At 52.0% G+C, this 15,539-nt stretch overlaps 1 protein-coding gene across 1 annotated transcript; it reads left to right on the forward strand.

The window, feature by feature from the left end:
• The first annotated feature begins 718 nt into the window (after positions 1 to 718).
• Positions 719 to 5,222, forward strand: KCNJ5 (potassium inwardly rectifying channel subfamily J member 5). Its single transcript, XM_049778317.1, has 2 exons — positions 719 to 1,661; positions 4,822 to 5,222. The coding sequence occupies exons 1-2, from the start codon at positions 719 to 721 to the stop codon at positions 5,199 to 5,201; spliced, it is 1,323 nt and encodes a 440-aa protein (XP_049634274.1). The 3' UTR covers positions 5,202 to 5,222.
• Positions 5,223 to 15,539: the final 10,317 nt, after the last annotated feature.

Consider the following 15,539-nt stretch of genomic DNA (forward strand, 5'->3'; position numbering starts at 1 on the left):
TCTACTTTGGAGCAGAGCTAAGAGGGGCATATACCCCATGAGTACTGGAAATGGGGTTGGGGGGAGGCTAGGAGATTCTGGAGTACCAACCACAGTGCAGGAACCTGCTGCCAGTGCAGGGACCCCTCAAAGCCAAATCAGTGATTGAATGTGAGGACATATAGGAGGCACAAGGTCCGGTGCCCAGGGATATGTCTCAGGGTTTGGGGCATAGAATCTGAGTTCAAACCCCATACTCTATGGCCCCCAGAACACCACTAGGTACAGTCCTTAAAGATCCCATGGGTTCCACTGGGGTGGTTGTGGTGATCTCCAGTACCCCAAGGCCCAAGCAACACCACATCCTCAAGTCCAGATGGTTTGGGCAAGTTTCACTCCTCAGCAGTGTTTCAGAAAATCTCCACAAATTAAGAGACAAACAACAAAACACATTTGGGTGGAGAGATAGTACAGGATATAAGATACTAGCCTTTTATTTAACCCACCCAGGCATGCCAGCACCACATAGAATCCCCCAGCCTTTCCAGGAGGGAACCTCCAGCATCACTGGGGAGTGACCTCAAACCAAAACAAAAATCTTGCATGTTTTCTGCCTAGAGTGCCAGGTCCAACATCTGCGGAAAGCTGGTCTCGGGGACGTGTGGAGCAACAGAACTGCCAGTCCAATCCCCAAGAAGCTGCCCAGTGCCTTCTGTGCTGGGTGCACTCCGGATGCCCCATGACCGGTGGTGACTCCAGGGCTGCTGCCAACCAGGACATGGAGATTGGGGCCGAGCGCCCCTCAGACACCAAGAAGGTACCCAAGCAGGCCCGAGAGGATGCCTCCCTGGCCACGGACCGCATGCGCCTGCTGGCCGACGGCAAGAGGCCAAGGCAGCGCTACGTGGAGAAAAGTGGCAAATGCAACGTACACCATGGCAATGTTCAGGAGACCTATCGCTACCTGAGCGACCTTTTCACCACTCTGGTGGACCTCAAGTGGCGCTTCAGCCTGCTGGTCTTCACGCTGGTCTACACAGTCACCTGGCTCTTCTTCGGTTTCCTTTGGTGGCTCATCGCCTACCTGAGGGGTGACCTGGAGCATGTGGGCGACCAGAAGTGGCTCCCCTGCGTGGAGAACCTCAGCGGCTTCGTGTCCGCCTTCCTGTTCTCCATCGAGACCGAGACCACCATCGGTTACGGCTTCAGGGTGATCACAGAGCACTGTCCCGAGGGTATTGCATTGCTGCTGCTGCAGGCCATTCTGGGTTCCATCGTCAACGCCTTCATGGTGGGCTGCATGTTTGTGAAGATCAGCCAACCCAAGAAGCGTGCCGAGACGCTGGTGTTCTCCAGCCACGCTGTCATCTCCCTGCGGGATGGCCAGCTCTGCCTCATGTTCCGCGTGGGCGACCTGCGCTCCTCACACATAGTCGAGGCTTCCATCCGTGCAAAGCTCATCAAATCCCGGCACACGGCTGAGGGCGAGTTCATCCCCCTGCACCAGACCGACATCAACGTGGGCTTCGACACTGGAGATGACCGGCTCTTCCTGGTGTCTCCGCTCACTATCTCCCACGAGATCAATGACAAGAGTCCTTTCTGGGAGATGTCCCAGGCGCAGCTGCACCAGGAGGAGTTTGAGGTGGTGGTCATCCTGGAGGGCATGGTGGAGGCCACAGGTAAGACCCCGAGGAGAGAATTTGAATCTGGCACTGCAATAACACCCACAGATCCTCATCACCACCTGCTTTGACCCTGCACCATTGCCAGCACCAAGCATTGAACCACTCAACCCGAACTCTGCCCCCCTCAACTTCTGCCTCCAGGAGCCATGTCCTGAGGGGGGAGAGGAGATGGAACTTTATGTGCATGCTATGCACACACATACAAACACAAGGACACTGTGCACATGCAAAACATACATACATATGCAGCCATCTTGTGCGCAAACATGCACACAATGCATACTCACATGTTGTGTTAAATAATTAACGATGGTCGTGGATGGAGAAGGATGGAGGCCTTTGTCCTTAGGCTCCGGCCACGTGGCTTCATCCCCCATCAACCGGTGGGTCTGGGGTCCAGGAAAGCGACGGGTATTGAACTCACTCACAGGCAAGCATCAGGAAGTATCAGTTTTATTCATAACCTTTCGAGCACAGCCATTCTTAGCTAGTCCTGCATCTTAACTCCTTTCAGCCATCTTCCCTTTGGGCTCCATGCTGGCCAAAGACCAAAAGGGCAAAGACCCTAATCCCCTGGGTCAAAGGCTTTATATAACCTTCCAAGACCACTCCCCGGAATGGGAGGGGTCTTGCAGGTAAGGTTACACCTAATATCCGGTTCCCAAGACCCCTCCCAGAAAAGGGCGGGTCTCAGGTAGGTACACCTAAATCCAGGGTGGAGTTACACTCACATATATGCATACATGCACCATAACATATGCATGTATCTACACATGTGCACATGTCTGTGTATAGACCCACCCCCCTGCAGTACCACACATGTATATGCACAATACACAATACAGTCTGTGTCCCAGAGCAAAGCACAGCCAAGGCAGAGAGTAGGGTGGGGAGTCAGGCTGGGGACCAACCCTTTCTTTTTCTTTTTTTTTTTTTGGTTTTTGGGTCACACCCGGCAGTGCTCAGGGGTTACTCCTGGTTCTGTGCTCAGAAATCGCTCCTGGCAAACATGGGGGATCATATGGGATGGGATGCCAGGATTCGAACCACTGTTGGTCCTGGGTCGGCCGCTTGCAAGGCAAAAGCCCTACCGCTGTGCTGCCCCAAACATTCCATTTTTGTTTTTGTTTTGGGGCCACACCCGGCAGTGCTCAGGGGTCACTCCTGGCTGTCTGCTCAGAAACAGCTCCTGGCAGGCACGGGGGACCATATGGGACACCGGGATTCGAACCAACCACCTTTGGTCCTGGATCAGCTGCTTGCAAGGCAAACGCCGCTGTGTTATCTCTCCGGGCCCACCATTCCATTTCTAAGGCTCCACAGCTCCCCATTCTCCCCTCCCCAGGAATAGGGTCTCCTTTGAAACTACTTCTACGGCACCATTGCTGTGAGAAACTCCAGTCATAGACAGGTAAATGGTGTCTGCAGGGAGACTTCAGTGGCTTTGTGCCCTGGAACATGGTGCAAGAGGGGTGGGAGGCATATTTCCTATCTGGAGAGAGACAAGGCTGAGCTCCAGGCCAGGTGAGATTAACTAGCCCTGTGTGCCAGCAAGGGAAGATGCTGAACCCAGGAAGGTTTTAGAATGAGGGGCAGCAGAGCAGCCTGCTGGCACCTGCCGTCACAGGAGCAGGAAATGTGACTGTCTAGAGTAGGTCCAGGCTCCAGTGAGCAAACACTGGAAAGGCAACTTCTGGGTTGGGGAGCAGAAGGTAGTTCAAGCCACACCCAAGAAATGAGATGAAAATAGGGCAAAAAGGTGAGACTAAAACAGGCAAAAAGAGCCTGGCTGATGGTCCACAGCTTCAAACCCCCACTGCCCTTCCTACCACCCCCAAATCTTCAGACACAGTCTGGGTCCAGGCTATGAGAGCTTCATGCTTACTTGCTAATCTCGGGGGGGGGGGGGGCAGGAGTCCAGGACAAGGGCTAAAAAGGAGAGGTGGACCTTCCCTAGCACCCCAGGCTGAGAGTTTTCAGGAGTGGCTGTACTAAGGCTGCCCAGCAGGAATGCTAATCACTGTGGATCAAGCAGCCTGCTTTCTGGGTCTTCTACTCCTGATCTTGTGGGACCCCCACAGGGCCTTTAAAACAGACTGTTCCAGATTCCTGGAGAGGTTACCTTGGCCCTCCTGGGCCCATGAGTCAGCACCAGAAAGTGGATCTCGGAGGATCACAGAAGCACTGAGGGTTCCACATCCATAAACAAGGCAGCCCCTCCTGTGTGTGTGTAGGGGTGTGTGTGTGTGGTTAACAGCTAAATATAGCACCGCAGGCACAGGCTGAGCTGACTAGGAAGAGAGCGCTGGAGCATGTTCATATCAGGAACTGAGTGGAGAGAGGGAGAGAGGAGAGAGGAGAGAGACATAGAGGAGGGAGAGGAAGGAAAGAGAGAAAGAGGGAGGGAAGGCGAGAGGGAGGGAGGGAGGTGAAAGAAGACTTCAGTCCATATGTCTACCTCCAACCAGGCCATATGCTCACAAAGCCTGTTAACTTTCCTGTACTCCCTCACTCTGAATTTATCTTGTCCAGACTCATTCTCTGCCTCATGTCAATCTACCATACCTTAGTGCAGTTTTCAGGACCATGTCCCTGACTCAAGCTATTCCAGAAGGGTCTACTTCAGTCCTATTTAGGAATCGTGCATGTTGGCGTTCAGTTTTCCGTCTCCTCTACATTTTGAACATCTCCAGAGCAAGGCTGTATCTACGCAACTTTCTAGCTCTATTGTGTTTAGCACAAAGTAGGTAGTTAACAAATGTTGGATGGGTGGTGAATGGAAGGATAAACTGAATGAGGTATGACAAGTGATGGTGATGATGATGATGATGATGATTGGATGATGGATGGGTAAATCATAGGTGATGATGGACTGATGGGTGATGGATGATTGATAAATAGATGAATGGTGGATGCATGATGGATAGATGATGGAGAAACTAGTGGTAGATGGGTGGAGTGGACCATGGATTGATGGTGATAGATGTTGAATGAGTGATGGATGGATGATAGATAGAGGATGGGACAGATAATGAATAAGTGATGAATGGATGATGGAGAAATGGGTGATAGATGGTGATAGATTTATTAATGGGTCATGGGTGGATGATAGATCATTGTGGCAATTCCTACCATGTGCCCTTGGTCCCCACAGGCATGACTTGCCAAGCAAGAAGCTCCTACATGGACACTGAAGTGCTGTGGGGCCGCCGCTTCACACCAGTGCTCACCTTGGAAAAGGGCTTTTATGAGGTAGATTACACCACCTTCCACGACACCTACGAGACCAGCACCCCCAGCTGCTGCGCCAAGGATCTGGCCAAGATGAGGCAGGAGGGCAGCTTCTTCCAGAACCTCCCCAGCCCCCCTCCAGTCTCGGGCTGTGCTGAGACTGAGCTGAACAGAGAGACTGAGCAGGATGAAGTCAAGGGGAGCCCCAAGGCTCAGTATGAGGCCTCCCTGTCCTGTGAGCACTGTCCTTGGGCTTCTGTGGCACAGACAGGACAGGGCCAGGGTGGGTTGGAAAGTAGCTAAATACACTGTGTGGAGCCAGGGGTCATATTGGGAAGACTAGCTGCCCAGTTCCTGGTCTTCCCTCAGCAGGATCTGGGCCACCTGACAGAGTCACCTCTCCTCATCCAGGCTCTGCCAGGGCCCCTCTGTCATAGGCCATCAGGATGGGGTCCCAAGGGGCGCTTAGGAGGTGTCTGTCTTTACCCCACCCACAACCTCCTCTGCCCACTGATTTTGATCCACTCCCTGCCTCTCACTGACCACAGGCAGCCTGTGCCCAGTAGCCTCTTCAATCCCACTCCCTGTCATCAGGTGTCAGCTTGATGACAGAGAATGACTGAGCACATGCACAGTCCTAGCCATACTATGGTCTAAGATCCCCATCCCACTCTGTACTGGCACCTGGGGCCTCGGTCTCTTCCCTGCCTTCTGGGTCCAGGGTTAAGTGGTGGAGGCCACCGTGGGGACAGTGAGAAAGCCAGGGCGAGTCAGGGGAGGTCAGGGCAGAGATGGGTGAATGGAGACAAAGTGGGAGACATTTAGACACAGATAGGGGTACAAAGGGAAAGAAGTTAGAGGAAAGATGAGGACTGCAGCTTCTGGGTGCCTGGCTCAAGCCCAGCCTTTGGCAGGTGGAAAAATGGTGAACATGTACCATGAAGAATCCTTAGGGAATGGGTGTGATTCATTCACTGGCCCATGAGCTCAGGCAGAAGTCCTTTAGAGCCACCCTCCTTTGAACAGCTGTTTTGTGCAGCACCTCAGAACCATGTCAGGAGGGCAATGACTGAGTGAGGTGGGGAGGTGGTAAATACCTAAAGAACTAAAATGACAACTGTCCCTCTGAAGAGACAGTGGGTTTCGACAGTAGGTGGCGCTGTAGGCCTTTCATGCTGGCAACTCCAGTTTCATCCATCGTTGGCAATGTGGGGTAGGGATGGGGACTGGGGACAGCATTGCATGTACAGCTTAGCTAGCCAAGTGTCACCAGAAGTACCCAAGTAACTGTCCTCAAAGGTGTCATGACTTGCACTGAGGCCCAGAGGAGGTGGACAGCGGGCACAGAGGGTCTAGGCTGTGGTAAGGTCGAGGGCATGTGTGGATCTTGGGGTTCCAAGGCTTCTGGGCAATTCCCAGGGTGCTGGGAGCCAAGAACCAGGTTCCTAACTCAGAGGGGTGCAGGGCAGTTGGGTGGGACCATATCAGGGTCAAATAGTCCTCTCAGCCTGGCAGCTAGATCCAGGAAGCATCCGGTCTAGTCTTTGGGGATCCTGTGTCTGAGAATCTGAAAGGGCTCCAGGAGAAGAGGGACAGTGAGCAAGCGAGGTACCGGGGCTAAAGGACCATCCCTCTCAGCTGGGCCAGGTCTTGGGAAGAAGTAATAGGGTCCCCTCGTGCACCCACCTAACAACCTCAGGGCACTGCTTGCTATGAAGAATCAGAGGCTGGAGCTGTTCCCAAGATATTTGTCCTTGTCCATGACTCTTCCTGCCTCCAGAGCACCTAAAAACCCAGGTTCGAGTTTCCAGTGTGGCCACTAAACAGGGAGGGAGCAGCAGAGAAGCTGAGCTTGTAGCTCGGAGGGACCTGGGCCTTTCATGATCGCTTCAGTTTAATATTCTAAAACATTCCTTTAGCCCAGGGAGCCCCTGGTCCTTCTCTAGCTCTCACATCCCAAGAATCTGTAGAGAATAAAAGAAGAAATTCCCTATCGAGCATCCCTCAGCAGAAAGGAGGCTTACATCCTTGTTCAGGGCCTTTCTCTGCTGGAAACTTCAGTCCAAGGTAGGATCCAAGCCACCTCTTCCTGGCTCCAGAGCTTGGAGGTCTCCAAAGTTCCTGGCTACTTGTGAATTTCCTACCTGCCCTTGAAACTCTCAACATTGCTGCAGGTTGAGCATGGAGCCCACACTCCCATTCCTGTTGATCTTAGGGGTATTGAGGTTCAAGATGAAGTGGGGAGCAGGTCACTTTCATGGACCTCAGCTCCTCCCAAATTCTCAGGCATCCTCTCCTTGGATAGATGCTTGGGGTACTCCTACCAGGCTGATCCTGTATTGACCCTGCCACAAAGTCTGGGGCCTTACAGAAGGGAAATCTCCTGTCACATATGTCAGATCATCTTTGGACACCTACAGGTGAAGGACCGCGGTTCAGCACCTTATATCCCCTGCTCTGTTGGTCCTGGAGCAGCAGTTGGTTGGGGTTAGGGAAGAAGCAAGCAGGACAGGGACCTCAGGTACCCCTAGCCTGTGTCTTGGTGTGCAAATGGATGCACTGAAGATGTTTAGACCCCTATAGCGTCCTGAGGCCTTGTGTTCCAGACTGCACCCCCAAGACTGTCCTCCACCTTGACTTGACACTCACTTAAGCTGTTTATCCCTCACCAACTCGCCCTTAGACTGTCCCCCAGATTGGACCTATACTGTCTCTGACCTAACTGAACCCCATCACACTATACTCTGACCTTCTCACCTGCTCTTTTTCCCCCAAGGACCTGGTTACCCAGACATAGGGAGGACAAGGAGAGACCAGGAGAAATTTATCCTTTACCCTCTACTTCTTCCAGGGAAGGGGCATCTTGCAGCTTATCTATGGGGTCTCCCTGAGTCCCAGGGCAGTGGTTCACCCAGTCTGTGTGTCTCCCCACCTCACTGCACATCCTCCTCCTGAATACCTGGGATAGCTCTTTTCCAGGTTCCTGCTGAGAGCAAGCAGGGGGCAGAAAGTCTCTTCATTCTCTACTGCTCATTTTGTTGGGGTGACAGAGCTGAGGGACAGGGATACAACCATCCCTGCTGAAAATCCATCCAATAAAGCAGTTTAGATCACAGAGGACATCTTCTCCTTTCTCTGAAGCCTCCGACTTCCTGTTGAAACTCCTTCCTTGAAAACTTGGGCTCAGGGCCTGGTGCTGAAGGCTTGCCCTGAATGAAGTGTGAGGACATGAGCAGAGCCTAGCGCTGAAGCTCTGGCCTCAGCCCTGCTGGTCCCAGGGTCTCACCACTAGGAGTAGCATCCAGGGCCCCAGACCAGCATGAACAAAGTCTTGTCACTGCACCCCACAGCCACAACACCCCAGAAGGGAGAGAAGGAGGGAAATGTCAGGATCCCCTGATTGAAATCACTGAAGATCATGTGCTGATGACCGTATTGGACACTGCGAGGGGCAATAGGTTAGCCATGGAGAGATGCTTGGAGCAGTGAGCAGCAGGACCCCAGGGGAGACACCCCATTCCCCACCTCATATCTTCAGTGAGACACTCGGCCACACTGGGAACTTCAGAGACTGCCCAGAGAGCAGAGGGTCCTGCCTGGACTTTGGTATAACAGTGGCTGTGTTACAGAGCCTGGGAGGGCAGGAGGCTGGGAAACAGGTATGTCACAGGATAACATGGGTGCAGGGGGTCTGGGGGTCTGGGTGCATTTATGAGGCTGACAGAATTGTGTGGGCTGGAGGCCTCTGTTCCCCAAGGGAGAAATAACAAATGTCAATATCTAAATGCCATCCAATTGTCCTCTGTGTGTTCTGCAGGTCCCAGCACTGCCCCCTCAGTATCTCACACTGAATCTTCAGACCCGTGGGCTGAGTGTCACTGGGCATGTGGCTCTCTGACCTCTGAGCACTGCCTAGGAGGCACAAAAATACACAAATTGGAGTTTTCACAGGGGTTGTGAAGGCCCCTGGAGGCTCTGAACCCCAGGGGGCTTTGTCGGGGAATGGGCATTGGGATGGGCCAAAGAGCTGAGCACAGGCTTGGCATGGGAGAGGCCCAGGCTGGGGTCACTGGAATTTTAAGTTCTCTGAGTACTGCCAGGCAGTGACCCCTGATAACTAAGCTGGGAGTAGCCCCAGCTCTGCAGGGGGTGCTGTGAGAAGGAAAGTGTGCAACGGATTGCACGTCTTCTATAGGCGCTGCCCCCACTCTTGGTCCCTGGTGCTGGCTTTGCTGCTCTGGGTTGATGTTGGCATATGGCACTGACCTTGAGAATTCATCCTTTCTCCCTCCAAAGACAAACAGGCTCTTGAGAAAGACAAAGCAGCCCCTTTTCAAGGCCTTTGGAAATTTGTCTGTGGGCATTGTGGGCAGAGCATGTGGGACCCTGGAAGACTGGGTGTGACTCAAAACTAACACCACTTCCCATCACCTCTCTCCCTACATCAACCAATGAAGACCCCCAGGACCTGCTCTCCAGCTCTTGCTCTGCTCATGACTCACACCCCAGCCCCTCCTCCCCCCAATAAGGCTGCAGCTGCTTCTGCTGCATGTGGATTCAAACTGTACTGACCCTCACAGGGATCCCTTACAATTGCCATTCAGGATGCTAAAGAATTTTAGGGTCTGGCCAGACAAAAGGTCCAGTGGGGATGATGTTGGCCTTTGTAAGCAGCCAAGTCAGGTTCAATCTATGGTACCATATATGGTCCCCTGAGCCCCACTGGGGTTGATCTCTGGGTACTGATGGGTGTGGCCCTCCCCCAAAAGATGTTCAGGGTGTCCTTAGCACTTCTCTATGTGCATCAGGCACTGTCCCATCACCAGAAACTATCTCCACTCCTTCCAGGGACAAGCATGGCCACTGACTCTGAGTCCCTGGGGTTTAGAGCTGATGTGAGCAGTTCTGACAGTAAGCATGTTGTACAATCACAACAGGAGCCAGTTCTGGGCTGAGGCAAGAAGCTGTCTGCCCCAAACAAGGGGCACACCCTGGCCGGCTAGCCCCTGGGGGCCACAAAGAGAAGCATCTTCCAACAAGAGCCCATTTCTCCAGCGTTCTAGCCTGGAGCATCTCAGTGGCTCTGAATCTGTCCTGAGCTCTTTATTCCACATGGCAGCTGGGATGTGTCTTTTATTCCCGCTGCTGCTTCAAGCACCTGATTTTCCTGTCTGAAGCCTGCTCTCAGCTCTGAGTTGCTGCCTTGGTTCTTATTGGATGTTTGGCATGCAGTTAGCTTTAAAGCCCGAAACTCACAGTTTCCTCTAATGTTCACTGTGATTTTACCGAGAGAGAAGATAGTCACGGCCTTGGAAGGAGATGGAGCAGAAAGACTGGACAAAGGAATGGAATGGAACAGCTTTCAGAGAGAGAGAGAGAGCCTTAAGTAATTAACCCTTGGGACTGGAGTGATAGAGAGTACAGCAAATAAAGCTTTTATCTTGCACATGGCTGACCTGGGGTCAGTCTTCAGCACCCCAAATGGTCCCTGAGCCTTGCCAGGAGTTCTCTTAGTGCTGAATCAGGAGTAAGCCATGAGTATTGCCTGGTGAGGCCCCAAAACAAGTACAAAAATATTAATTAAGCCTACTTGAATCACACTCATCTGAGGTTTACTTCTATGCTACTCTCCTGAGGTTTGCTTCTGTGCTACTGCCCCGTGCACCTTCCATTTAGTCTTGCTGTGCTCAAATGGGCGACTCTGGAAGATAACCTGGAGGCAGCCTCAGTTGCAGTTTTAACTTCACTTTCCCCCCAAATTTTCTGCTTTATCCCTGGGGAGGGTCCTTCCATCTTAAGAGCCCAAGGCTTCATTACCAGAGTGTCCATCAATTCCCAGGAGTTCACCAGTACTTCCATTGTTGAGAAAGATGTGGGAGCAGAAACAACAGCCAAGTCTGGTGAGAATGTTTGGTGGCTGGTCCCAGATTCCCCCTACCTGGGACATGTAAATCCCCACACACACCCACAGGCCCAGGTCTCCTCCCTTGCTCCCCCTTTCTGCACTGCCCTCTGACCTGACAAGAACCACTGCAAGTGTTAGCTAACAAGCCACAGGGCTCTGAGGGGTCAGCAATGGAGAAAAAGTACAGGACCAGAGAACAGGAGTTTGGAGTCTTTGGGTGCTACATCCTTTCTCTTCTTTGATGACTAAGAAAGGCAAGGTGTGAGCACCCATGGTGGGCATGTGTGCCCCAGGCAGGCACGGCTTGCCAGCTTGGGTTGGGAGGCAGAGAGAGTCACCAGATGAGGAGAACCCTAGGTGATGCCCTCTGTGAGCAACCATACTTGTAGAAACCACTCCTCACATTAATGAGTAAAGTAGGGTCTTTGAGGTAGCTTTGCACAAGAAATTCCAGTTTAATGCATGATACTGTGTGTAGAATAAAAATAAAATATAAAATTCCACGAGTTGGGTGAGTCCTCCCCTGGTACAGCGCCTCTAGCCCCTTGGGCCATCAGGTCTGAAGATGCAGGGTAACAGCGGAGAAATAATTCACAAGCAGTCTGCCATCTGCTTTCTTTGTTGACCTGTCCTCCTAGCCATGTCTTTTTTTTTTCTCTACTGCCTATCCCATGTCCTTTTTGACCAGCTCTGTCCCTTATCCTCAGGCAGACTCTTTCTTTATTACTCGGAACCCCACCCACCAGGGTAGGGGAAGGCCCTGTAATCCAGGTGTGGTTTTAAATACCAAAAGAAATGGTTAGGGAAATAGGAAGTTGTGGGAGAGCCTTTGTTAGCCTTTTACCTAGGTTCACTTTACAACTGTGAACACAGATTTCCTCACCCCCACACAGAGCTGGCAGCAGCCCCAACTATCAGCAGGTTCCAAACCAAAGAGAGCCCTGATCTGACTGTGCCTAAAACAGGATGAGTTTTCAACTAGTGGAATGGCAACAGCAGCAGCACTGTCATTGACATCATCATCTTGTTGGCCTTATCAGTACTATGACAAGCTGGCCCAGACAGGTAAGCCTGTCTCACCTGCAATAAGATATCACTTTCTGGGCCCGGAGAGATAGCACAGCGGCATTTGCCTTGCAAGCAGCCGATCCAGGACCAAAGGTGGTTGGTTCGAATCCCGGTGTCCCATATGGTCCCCCGTGCCTGCCAGGAGCTATTTCTGAGCAGACAGCCAGGAGTAACCCCTGAGCACTGCCGGGTGTGGCCCAAAAACCAAAAAAAAAAAAAAAAAAAAGATATCACTTTCTTTCCCAGAGGCACCTACAAGTGACCTGAACTCTGGTGTGTCCTAAAATGTTCCCAGATCAGGGAGAGAACTCAAAGAGCTACAGCTTGTGCCTTGTATGTCCCACCCCAAATTCCATCCCTTGCACCAAAGGGGTATTAAGAGCAACACTGGTGTGGGTCTGGCTCCTTGCCCTGAGTGAATATTAAATTTCCAGGCCAAGAATTAGGGGGTGTCCCAGTGCTCTGAGAGCAGTGGTGAAGGCCAAAAAGGAATAAAACAGGAAAGGGGACATAAAACTGCCCTTTAGTTATTGTGCAGGGCTGTGATGGGGCCCAAAAAGGTTCTTTGGTGCCATTCGCTCTCTAACCTACTCGGACCTCCAAGGAGGGGAGAGGGACCCAAGCTGAAACGTGTCTTCACCCCAGGTCTCTGTGTTGGGAATGTGCCTGGATATTGCTCCAACACTCTTCTGAATGTTTCCATGATGGGGTTCTGATGGATGACACTTGGAGCAGAGTCCATTGTCCTGCATCAAGGTGGATCTATTCCAATTGGGTGAAGGCCTGAGCAGAACAATGGGCCAACCTGAACTCTCAAACAGTCCCACAAATACTCTGGGAAGGGGCTGTCCAGCAGTGATCTTGGGACCCCAAATAGGGGTGTGGCTCCTTCTGCGGCCTCCTGAGGGCCCAGCCTGAAGTTGAGGATGCCAAGATGCAGTGGTGATGAGAAATGATTCTTAAAACATATCTACAGGGATCCACATAAAATGCTGCTATTTTGGAACACTCCAACACAGGCCCAACCTGAGACTCCTGCTGGTGGTCAGAAGGAGGCAGAATGAGGCCCCAGTTCAGCACTTCAGACTGAGGAGCCAAATGAAAGGGCTGCAGTGTTGATAAGGGGTCTCAACTGAAAGGCTCACGTGGGTTAATGGTGGCCATTGTACCCCTGTCCATAAGCACTGAGTTTAGAGGCGCAATGACAGTGAAAGCATCTGATGCAGTGGGGGGATGCATCTCCCACTCATGAAATAAGCACGGGATGATCCTAGTTGACCACAGAAAAGCTTCTCTGAGCCCCTGTTGAGGAGCCATTCACACTGTGCTTCCCAATCCTCACCCAACATGAGCTGGAGATCAGGGGTGGCATCTGGGTCAGAATTTAGGCTTCCTTCCTGAGATTCAAGAGTAAACTATCATGGGGACCAGAGAGATAGCACAGTGGTAAGGTGTTTGCCTTGCAAGCAGCCAACTCAGGACAAAAGGTGGTTCGAATCCTGGCATCCCATATGGTCCCCTGTGCCTGCCAGGAGCGATTTCTGAGCAGAGAGCCAAGAGTAACCCCTGAGCATTGCTGCGTGTGGCCCCAAAAGCAACAACAACAACAACAACAACAAAAAATACCCAAAAAAGCAAGAGTAAACAATCATAAAAGATTAATTCAAACTTGATTGAGTGAAAAGAACTGCAGGTAAGAGATGGGCCCAGTGCCTAGTGTCTGACCCCTCCCAGCAAGACTCAGCCAACTCAGGGCCAACTGCTAAACCCAGGATTCAGGGCTTGACAACCCCCACCCAGGACCTCCTGTACTCCCAACCCAAGAAACTGTTGCCCTCTTGCCTGGTGGGGACTGAGACCCCAGAAGCAGGCAGAGGGCAGCTCTCAGCTCATGGGAATGAGAAGGAGTGTCCAGTTATACTCTCCAAGGTCCTTCCTCTTCCTTGAATGCTCCTGGCTCTGGGGGTGGATGTCACCTGAGCTCCCTTGTTACCATGGAAACTCAGCTAGGCCTGAGAAACAAAAGACCCTTTAAGGCTGCCAGATATAGGAAGCTGGCAGATACAGGCAGAGACAGCAGCCATCCTTCTTGCCCCCACAGGCATACCCCGGATGCTTCCCTCTGAAGTGCAAGTTGGGGGATCAGAGCAGCCTTCAGGGAGGTGAGGGTCAATGTTTAGGAGCAGTTTTAGGGGAACAGAGCTTCCCTTTATTGTCCGGCCCTTATTAGCTCCCTACCACATGCAAACTGGATTTGGGGGACACACAAATGACCAGTTCTGTACCCTTCTGTGAGCCTCTGGCTGCTTGTGTGTTTTCTGCATGATGGCCTTTGGAGTTCCCTTCTGCACTTGACCTCAATGGCCCTACACTTGGAAAGGTTTTGGGCCTGAGCAAGAGACACATTGACCTCCAGATTTTCCTCCCCCAGACTCAGTATGACTGTCTCTCTTTTTAGACTCAACCCTAGACACCCCACCTGGTCTTGAGGTGGGGAATCTGACCCCCAAACCTGAGGGACTGTGACAATTAGTCACAGCTAGACCTGGACACAGGTGTGGAAGCCAGGGACCAAACCCAGGAAGGAGGCTTTGGCAGGTTCTCTGCAGACTGTGCCCCAGTTCCAGTTATGATCCAAGGGCTGGACCCTCTGAGGGGTACCCGAGGAGCCCTGAGGGGCAGCTTGAGTATGTTCCAGTTCATGAAAATGCCTGCAAGAAATAAGATGAGTTTGCTGTTGGGGTCTGAGCTTCAGAGGCTAAGAAGGTCAGAGGGAAGAGAAGACTCTTACAGGGCTGATATCTCAACCAGCTGCCCTGGGTCATGAGGAACTTGATTCCACAGGCTGAGCCCCCAGGCTCCTCAACACTAAGCCTGGAGTTGACCCTGAGCATCCCTGAGTGGGGTCCCAAGACATCAAAAACAGGCCAGAGGGGGCCGGAGAGATAGCATGGAGGTAAGGCGTTTGCCTCTCATGCAGAAGGTCGGTGGTTTGAATCCCAGCATCCCATATGATCCCCCGAGCCTGCCAGGGGTGATCTCTGAGCGTAGAGCCAGGAGTAACCCCTGAGCACTGCCAGGTGTGACTCCCCCCCAAAAACCTAAACAAACAAACAAAAACGGGCCACAGCAATAGTATAGCAGGGAGGGCGTTTGCCTTACACATGGCCACCTAGGTTAAATCTCCAGCGTCTCATATGTCCCCTGAGCACTGATAGGAGTGATCCCTGAGCTCAGAGCCAAGACTAAGTCCAAAGAATCACCAGGCCTACCAGACACCCTCCCTCAAAACCCCCACAACAACAAAAGTCAAACAAGCATAAACATTGCCACTGATGCTGACTTGTGAAACAAAATATGTGAGGAGATTCAGGCAGCAAGTAGGATGTGATGGCAGATGGAATGTTTAAGAAGAGGGGCCAGAGAGATAGCATGGAGGTAAGGTGTTTGCCTTTCATGCAGAAGGTCATTGGTTCGAATCCCATTTGGTCCCCCGAGCCTGGCACGAGCAATTTCTGAGCATTGAGCCAGGAGTAACCCCTGAGTGCTGCCAGGGGTGACCCAAAAATAAAAAAAAAAAATGTTCTAGAAGAGGCAGTGATGGAGTGGTGTAGGAAGAAACAGCTTCCATGTCTTTGCATCTTTTAGAATTCCTTTCACAGCAACTC

The sequence above is a fragment of the Suncus etruscus genome, chromosome 8 (genome assembly GCF_024139225.1).
Source record: "Suncus etruscus isolate mSunEtr1 chromosome 8, mSunEtr1.pri.cur, whole genome shotgun sequence".
Classification (NCBI taxonomy): Eukaryota; Metazoa; Chordata; class Mammalia; order Eulipotyphla; family Soricidae; genus Suncus; species Suncus etruscus.

Coding starts and splice junctions, on each gene's coding strand:
- KCNJ5 (XM_049778317.1), top strand. CDS start 719: ATGACCGGTGGTGACTCCAGGGCTGCTGCCAACCAGGACATGGAGATT. Junction 1,662..4,821: donor GGGCATGGTGGAGGCCACAG/GTAAGACCCCGA, acceptor TGGTCCCCACAG/GCATGACTTGCCAAGCAAGA.